At 48.2% G+C, this 9353-nt stretch overlaps 1 protein-coding gene across 1 annotated transcript; it reads right to left on the minus strand.

Moving 5' to 3' along the window:
• Window positions 1-753: 753 nt before the first annotated feature.
• Window positions 754-8319, minus strand: LOC129380764 (uncharacterized). The gene is made up of 2 exons (XM_055062620.1): window positions 6908-8319; window positions 754-1176 (listed from the first exon to the last, which is right to left on the minus strand). Exons 1-2 carry the CDS (start codon window positions 7284-7286, stop codon window positions 929-931), a joined length of 627 nt encoding a protein of 208 aa, XP_054918595.1. The 5' UTR covers window positions 7287-8319; the 3' UTR covers window positions 754-928.
• Between the last annotated feature and the right edge of the window lie 1034 nt (window positions 8320-9353).

Below are 9353 nucleotides of genomic sequence, written 5' to 3' on the forward strand. Positions count from 1 at the left end.
CTTGGATGCTCGCATGTGTCGAGGAGATCGACCTACAGCGCAATACGTTTACTTCACACTGCAGCTCGTGCAAGAAGTCTGACCCCTCTGATCGGTTAAATTAATGCATTACTAAGTGTGTAGCAAGCTTTCGCCTTCATGTGTTACGGGAGTGCAACACATTGCAGATTTTTTAATGTTTCGCGCATTATAGCAGAGACACCCTGTATAAACGCGCAGTCATGTGTTCTGGCGTTTCTATGACGTTTAAGTGCATAGTGACGTAAGCGAGACAGTTCGAAGACACCATTCCTCCACTCATAATAATGTCTTACTCTGATCTCATTTCTCTTCCTCTTTCCTCTATGAGAAATAGCGCAATGAAGAATAGCGCTTTGCATTTCTGCATCTTCAGCCTTACATCCCTTTCCAGCTCATCAACAGCGCGTATATAACTCCGTCTTTGGAAGGAGCTTGTCCAGCACACAAAACACTTTGTTCTCCCACTCTGAAGCAACAGTATACCTAGTGCAGAGGCATATGTTTTGTAATGCTTCTGGCCATGCGGAAGAGTGTGCTGCATTCCACAACTGTGCATAATGCAGCGCAATTGCAAAAAATCAACAGTGCCGACGACCATTTACGTATTTCGCTCTTCGTTTGCGAACAGTGCCCGTCATATGCAAAGCTTCTTTTTAAGGGATGTCGGCGATTGCGCACCGTCTGGGGGGTTCTTTCCGGGTCACCTTTATTGTAAGTGTCCGGTGGCTGAACGTTAGCCAAATGAGGAGACCGTCTTACGTAAGACAAGTCTTGTAAACACTGGCCCAGTTACGCCGGTTGTGTGTTTCCGACATCCCGAAATAAACGGCAGCATTGCAGACAGGAGGAGCGCATGCGTATATTGCCTAGGGCAGCTGCAAGAGGCAGCCTCTCCTGATTCCGGCGACTATCGCCACATGGCTGGCTGCCGGGTCCCGTGGGTAGCACTGGTTAGGGAGGGCCCGTAGAAGCTGTTGAGCAGGGACATCGGAGACCACTTGGAGAGGAAGATGAGCCGTGTGACGATGATGTAGCAGGTGATGACAACAACAACTAAGACGGCGAAGGTAAGGCAAGCGCGCGACAGGTTGAGGGTGTTCCGGCGAAATGCAGGAAAGATACCATCAATAGCTGGTGCTGCCTGCGCTTCACCCTCTGTACAAAAATGAAAAGAAAGCAAAAGAGGAGGGGTTAATTTACATCGCATATAGACGACCGGGAACGCGAGGCACATCACTCGTTATTCGAGCAGAAAAAATATGTGGCAAACGTTTACACGCAAGCGCTTTTCCATTAAGCTCACAAAGGGGCAAGATTCAATAATGCAGGGCGGAAGCGGAGGGGGGGGGGGGGGGGGAGCTGGTAATTTTGTAGGCCACAAAATTTTCCGTGCCCTGAGCATCCTGTCGTGAGAATGTGCGTTAATTAATTAATTGCATATGAAGCAGCTCTAATTCTGGGGCTATAGCAGGAGTGGGAAACGTTAAACAATATCAGTAATAGACAAGAAAGTAATAGAAGAAAATAACTGAACCAACTGTCACTCAAAAGCAAACATACACACAAAGAACAATAATACAGATGAAGCAATTTACATGTTAGCTAGGTATTCGCTGATGACAAATAAATGCTCGTTTGGTGGTAGGGAACGAATCTTACCAGGCAGATAATTCCAAGACTGTATTATGGGTGGAAAAAGAAACTATTTGAACGTGTTAGTGTGAATCAGAAATTCCCCGACGATTACGATACTCCCTAATGCGAAATTTGAGCGCAGCTCTATGCGTGTTACATTTCGTGATAAGTTGCCTGGCGCGGGCAATCTGTCTCGTGCGGCACGTTGCAAACGGAGCGAAGTGTGGCGCGACTGTCTCGCTAATCGGGAAGTCGCGAGAGGCAGCGCATGGGTGACGCGTGGGTGCGTTCACAGCAGCCGCCGCAAACAGACCTCCGCTCATGCAGCGCTTCGTTTCCATTGGGGGCGAGCTCCACCACTGGAAAAGCTGGCGCCACCATCGCCATGACACCGTGGCGTGAGGAAACACGTGGGCACAGAGGCCGCGTCGGCTGCTTCGGAAGCGGCGAAGCGAACTGAAAACGAAAGTTTGAAGTTCCACCTGCGCTGTGGTTCTAATTAAGTGGGGAGGTTTTCGCGCCTTGGGTATCTACTTGACAGCATTTGGAAGTACTATAATATGTAGTGATTGCTTTTGGAGGCGTGCAGCATGGTATGCTACTGCTCGATGCCGCAGTGCCGGACGTACGCAGCGGAGCCTGGTGTCAGCCTTATTCATACGTGGTCGCAGGACAAGAAGCGGCTTGAAGCTTGGTTCGGGAAACTTAGAACCGGCAAGCCATCGGCTACAACTCGGGTATGCAGTAAGCACAGACGCGAGGAAGACTTCTGCTACGGCGTCGGGACTGCGATGTTCGGCGGGTAGCAGAAAGCACGCACTGAGACGCTCCCCCGCGCCCGCTGCGCGGCTAGTGTCGCAACGCTTTATTTGGTCTATGAACTTGTTGATGCTAAAGTCTGGCAAGTTCACTGGAATGGAAAGGGAGCGGCAAGAAGCACATTTAAAAAAAGGCATGGCACATGGTCATGTTTGTGTTATGAATTAATGTACTGAATCTTCGCGATGGCACATCACAGTAGCCGTAGGCATCGAAATCTCTATCGCGAAGTTATTTTTGAACAGCTGTGATAGCGTCCACGCAACAATGGTTGCTTGTGTACTGTCAAGTGCTCATATTCTGCGCCCTAAAGCTCATGGCACGGTGCGAAAACGCGCTCACAGTGAAAGCAAAACATTGTGCGCGGACATGCATGCAGACGCGCAGTCAGTCGCTGCGAATCCGTCTGACCACTTATTTGAGGCTTCATTCTGTTATGCTCCATTCGGTTATACAGGCAACCCACTATAAAAACATATTTCACATAGTTCGCTCTCAGTATTTGCCTACCTTACACGCAAGAAGCCGGTTCGGGAGACTCCATCGCGGTGACCGCGCGCTGTGGCGTTCACTGTGCATATTCGGTAAAGAGATAGTGTCTGTAAACGTTTCTGTACTTCCAGTTTGCCCAAGATTATTATTTTGGCAGTAAAAATATTCCTTCGTTTTGACAGTACTTACAGAAATCTCCAGGAGGGCTGCCGCGTGGTGTTATTATTGAGCGCCGTAAGCCTAAGTTACGAGGAGCGCGCCGCATTATCCCTCATACTACGCAAGAGAGGCGCTTCCTACAGACGGCGACTCCGTAAGTCCTCGCGCCCAATATATGGTATCAGTGGGTGTTCTCGCCACATGCCATCGGTGAACAGACGACGCGCGCTACTCTGGCGCCATCTCGTAGTCATCGTCGCCGCAGAGCGGCACTACGGCACTGCGCCATACCCTCCTCCTTCATTTTCCGCCTCATAATTTCACTGTAGCCTCCTCCTCCGCTTTCCACCTCGCGCTCTATTCGCTTTTTATGCCCCGTTGCGCTCTGTGTTCGCTCTTTCATCCTTAGGTCTGCTCGTTCGCTCGGTTACGCTGACGACGACGTCGCCGAGACACGCCAACGCTCAGTGCAGCAACAAGCACTTTGAGAGCCCCTCACCAAGTCTGGCCATCTTGAGCTGACAAGAGCAGTGCATACAATGCGCGATAACGATTGTGTCTGCTAAGTATTGCATCCCTGCGCGCCGCGGAAAGATCTTAAATTTCAAATCAAACGCCATTCGCCCTTCTCGCGGGCGCCGCGCTCCCAGCCGGAGAGTCGACGTATATCGCAGAAGTGCGCCTACGTACATGGCAGTTCTGTGACATCGCTGATAAAGGCACGTGACCTCGAGAATTATTCGAGGCGACAGCTGTTATTTGTTTTATCTGTTGCTTCAATAGGCGATTTAATGTTTAGAGAAATAATAAAACCTACAAATCGAGTGTCTGCGTGTCTTTGTTTCACTTCGTACCGTAGTAAGAGAGATGTGCTTCCGTTTCGTCTGCTTGTTCCTATGTCGCGCAGTCGCGCGCAGAGAGCGAAACTATCATTTTCTGCCATGTTCCAGCGCGCGATCGTACTCTGCGATCCGCTTGCGTCTGCCTCAGTGTTCGTGGAGCACTGACTTATACCGCTAGTCAGCTGTTCTCGTGCACAGCGAGCAAAATCGTGTACTGCGCGAAACGAGACAAACGCAACAGCTGGCGCGAGAGACAGTCAGCGGAAGCTGGCCGCGCACCAGAAACAAAGAAAAAAAGAAGAAAAGAAAAGAATGACAACCATACCACTCTGTGAAGATGGAATGGCAGCGAAAGCTGACGACAGTCAAAGCTCTCAAACGAAAAGCAAAGTGCTTTCGCTGCCATTCCATATTCACAGAGTGGAATGGTTGCCCGGGCTCGCGATTGTCGTTTTCGTTCAGCATCGCGGGAACGTTCTTCGTCGGTGGTTTCGCGCCGGCGCCGTTTACATTATCGTTGCTGTTCCCTCCGGCGCTCCTCGTGCGCATGTTGTTTTTGGGGTGTCCACCCCATCGATGACGCAGCTGTTTTTAGCGCCGATACCTCTCCTGCGTATATACTGCGATAACATTGACGTCACGCTATTTTGCATGACGGGCGTTCTAAACTGTTCCGCATTTTGACATCTGCGCCACCGCACTGCACCCGTACGTGATCACACACAAAGCAAACAATGAAACCCATTGTTTATTAGAAACCGCGAAGTCCATTTCTGTTGCCGGACGCCGGGAAACTACGGAAGATTAGTCATATACAGCTTTCGCTGTAAAAGAGGAAAAACAAAGCGAGAAAAAAGAAAGAGAAGGCGGAGCCCGTGACACATGCGTCATCAGATCCTCCAGCTATATACGGTATGGGAGGACGCAGGGAAGGAATTTTGCTTGCGTAGGCTAGACGGGGGCAAGTCGAGAGATCGTCTATGTTAGAGTGAGGCTCGCCTCCTGAAATCATGAGTTCGCGGCACTGAAATACTTCTATCGCGCTTATTATTGAACCAATTCGAAAAACATTTTGCGATAGAACGCTTCCTAGAGGGCACGTAACAACTTCCAGCATATAACCAAAATTTGCTATGTGGCCTGGTGAGGGGCCCTTTAAGAGCTGCACTCTAAAAGGTGCTATGCTCAAAGTGTGGGAGCTACGGATATAACTTTCTTTGTAAATGTCGTATGGTAACCGTCACAAAGGCTAGAGGTGGAGTTAAATATTGCATGCAAGAATTTAACAGCTTCAATGTGATAAGGCAAAGGCAGTGGGTGCATAACCAGTGTTTGTAGTACCGGTGTTGGCGAGAAACTGCGGCTGTGATTTTTGCAAATGAAGCGAATGGATTTTCTTTGAACGCTTTCGAGAGAGATTATTTCACAGTGTTTGTAGGGCTATCAAACCACGGACGCACATTGAAGAATGGGGTAGATAAGCGTTTTATATAAAAGCAATTTAGTGTCGCGAGCGGTCTTAGTTAAAGTGCGGCGCAAATAGCCTAGTTTCTTTTAGTGCTTTTCCGTTTACATACTCGATGGGGTTAGAGCAACAAAGATTTTCTGTTAGAATAACGCCTAAATATTTATTTTCGGACACTCATTTAAGCGCTACGCCATTCAAAGAATAGTCAAAACGAAAGGGGGTTCTTCGATTGGTAAATAACATCACGACTCTTTTACTGCAGTTGATGTTCATTTGCCATGTTTTACACCAAGCGCAAAAAAGCATGAGGGATTGGACAAGATGATAACATCATTTGTATCAATTGTTTCATAATGTACACAATCATCTGCATAAATCCTAATTTTACATAAGGTGCTACAGGTAGGTCGTTAATATATATTAAAAATAATAAACGGCCTAATACGGATCCCAGAGTAGCACCGGACGTGATGTCAACAACAGAATTCTACTTAACTGAAGGAAACAAATTGTGAGCGACGATGAAGAAAACTGGCTGTACAGGAAACAAAACGGGGTTATTAAGTATGGCGTTAAGTTTTACCAGAAGCTTGGAATTTAGCACAGAGTAAAAGGCTTTAAAAAGATCAATGAAAATGGCATCCACTTGATTACCTAGATCTAGAGTACAACGAGATCATGAACAAAATCGACTAATTGCGTTGTAGTATCGTATCCTTGACGGAAACCCCGCTGCGCAGATGCCACCAGAAGCAGTAGACTTCTTCGTGTCCTAATTCAATATCAAGTTTAAAACACCATCAGAACTGATTACCATATCACATAATAAGTCGCTTAATATGAAAACTGCTATAGGCATGTTTTCATAGTCTTCATAGTCTTCATAAGGTAGTAGAACGGCTCGTTAAAATTAGCGCGAGCCAACACTTCAAGCGAACATATCAGCATATACACGTCGCCAGTAAATGACGGGTAGTTCTTACAAAGCTGACTATGAATTCGGACCCAGGTCCATAATATGATCGATGAGAACAAGATTAAGAGATGCGGAGTAAGCGTGTCATAGCTGCCTATGACTGGCCAATTAATGTCAGATGCGCGGCAAGATAGAAGCCAGGATCACCGAGCCCAAATATGGGCCCATCAGGGCCCATATTTCCAAAAATTATCTTAAGCTATAATCGTCCGTAAGAGCATTTTTCAGACAACTATAGCTGTACATATCATTAGTGAAGGGTGACAGTCAAAGGCAAGGATGGCTTACAAACGAAGAGCTTGGTGAATTCGTCCCCAGGTCCCACGTAATGACTATCGCTTGAGCACTGTTCAGCTGAGGTTTTAAGGACGGCGGTTGGGAGCGCCCGGCCTGAAATACAACTGACAGGTTATTAACTTAACCGACTGTTAGCCAACCTGCCGAGTGTCTGATTTTCTCGGCCATCGCATGTGACAACCCCCGTGTCTCACTTACCAGCCTGTCGCCTTCGCCAGTATTCCTGCTCGTCGACCACTATCTCCGGCTGTCCCCGTCGTCCCGACCCTGGGAGTCGATGTTCCTCCGGTCGACCGTCGCGGCTCCCCGCAGAGAGCATCGACGCTGGAGTCCTCATCCGGTGCGGCCAGACGTGGTGACGTGCGGCCAGACTTTCAACCGCTCTGCCGGACTTCATGGACGCGGCAGACTGCATCGGGTGCTGCCAGACGGGACCTTCTCCTGCCTCGCCAGGCTTAAACGGCGCTGGAGTCTGCATCGGGCGCGACCAGACGGGACCTTCGACCACTTCGCCGGAGTTCATCGCCGCTGAAGTCCGTGCCGGGCGCGGCCAGACGCGACCTGCGCCGAACTTCATCGTATCTTCCGTCTTGGTTCCGATGGTCTATGTCTGCTCGTGGTGATCGTGGCCCGGGGTGATCGTGACCTGTGGTGATCGCGGCCCATGCTGCTCGTGGGCATGTGTCCATGAGCAGGCATGGTCACCTGTCTTACTCTTCTTTGTCAACAGCCGGTGTCATCAGATGCTGTCCCAGGTGTTTTCACAGCTTCAGAGTGGTATTACAAACGGCAGCTAAATGATTAAGGACGACACATTCGAATAAGTCATGGTGGATTAGAGGAAAAGTGCGATAAAACGTATACGAGCAAAACGAGCTTAACGAACACGTAAATTGTTAGACATCTCTACGATCTGAAGCATGCAAGATGTCTGACTCAGACATATGATTTCTTTTCAAGGCCAGTGTTTACGAAAATTGCCACCATTAAATTATCATCAAAATGACAAGCGACGAACGTGCGAAGTGTAAGACGTGAAAATGTGAACGGTAGTTAACAATACAACTACTACTGTCTCAAAAAAAAAAAGAAAACTGACAAGGTAAGAAAGCAGGATATTCCTATTCTTACGATTGCTACTGTATCCCCTTCCCCCTTGTTTTCTTATTGTTCTACCGCCCGCTTTTTGCTCATTCGCCCATAGGTCATATGTACCGGTATCTGGGACCATCATAATTATCAAAACGAGCGCCCCGCGGAGACGATTCTATTGACTGCATTTTGTTTCGTTGCGCGGATATGAATATTATAGATAATGAATCAACTTGTCCATCAAGAAGTTCTTTCGTGGGTGTTATATCGTGCATATTACTCAGTACGACAGCAATGGAGGCATTATTCATTCTCTGCCTTTATTCCATCCTCTTTTTCCTCCCCCTTGGGCGGCTCCAAGCACGCGCCTTCTCAAGGCGCTGTGGTAGGCAGCGACGCCTTATATAACATATCCCCTCGTGAAAAAAAAATGGTTGTCCGTTACTTCCTGATGTAGTCCTGCAGCTTCTTTGGTATCTTCTTGTTGCGGGCGCTTCTCCTCACACGCTCTTCGCATCATGGCAAATTAAATGAAGCTTGTGCAGAGCTCAGGAATGCATTATCTGCGCTTGATGTGTCAGGTTGTGACGGATGGCTTACAGCCGCGCTAGTTGAATGATCGGATGCCGGTGACTAGTTCATGACAGCAGTGGTACCTAATTTCATTCTGCTGATAGCTTCAGGGTGAACGGCCGCTAATTTGGAAGCATTCCACACCCGCCCATCTTCCAAGAGGTAAGAGGCGGGTCCGCGCTTTCCAATAATTTTCTTGGACGCAGAAAACTGTGGAGATAACTTCCCATGAACTGCAGGTAATTTAACCCGCACGTAGCCACCAACGGCGAAGTTGGGTTCCTTGGCACCGCGTTTTTGATCGGTGTAGCGCTTCGACGTCATTTGCTTGTTCTTGATGCGCTCTCTTAACTGCTGTAGTGCCTTTGAAGGGTCATTGGTGAAACATTTGTCAGGCAATCCCACAATGTCAAGTCTGGTTCGAGGTTGGCGTCCATGAAGAAGAACAGCGGGTGCAGCACCAGTAGTCGCATGAGGCGTTCAGCGATATGTTTGCAGGTAACCAAACATCGCTGTTCTTATATCACGACGTTCTAACAGGGCTAATTGAATATAGGACTTTAATAACCTGTTAAATCTTTCCACCAAACCGTTAGTTTGCGGGTAATACACAGAAGAGTTGTAATGCGTGATTCCGCGCTCTGTGAGAAAATCTTCAAAATTCGCTGAAGAAAATTGTGGTCCATGATCGGATACGATACCACGTGGATATCCTTCTCTTGCGAAAAGTTCAAGTAGGAATTTGGTCACTGTAGAAGTGGTCGCATCGCGTACGAAAGTCACCTCTGGCCACTTGCTGTAATAATCAATAAGTGTAATGGCAAATCGACAGTCAGCTGAAGCTTGCGTGAAAGGTCCCACAATGTCGATAGCAACTTTGTCCCAGGCTTTCTCGGGAAGAGTGACGGGTTGCATTGGGGCTGCAGATGTACGTGCTGATTTGTCACATGACTGGCAGGCTACACAAGTGCGTACAAGT

The sequence above is a fragment of the Dermacentor andersoni genome, chromosome 1, assembly GCF_023375885.2.
Source record: "Dermacentor andersoni chromosome 1, qqDerAnde1_hic_scaffold, whole genome shotgun sequence".
Lineage (NCBI taxonomy): Eukaryota > Metazoa > Arthropoda > Arachnida > Ixodida > Ixodidae > Dermacentor > Dermacentor andersoni.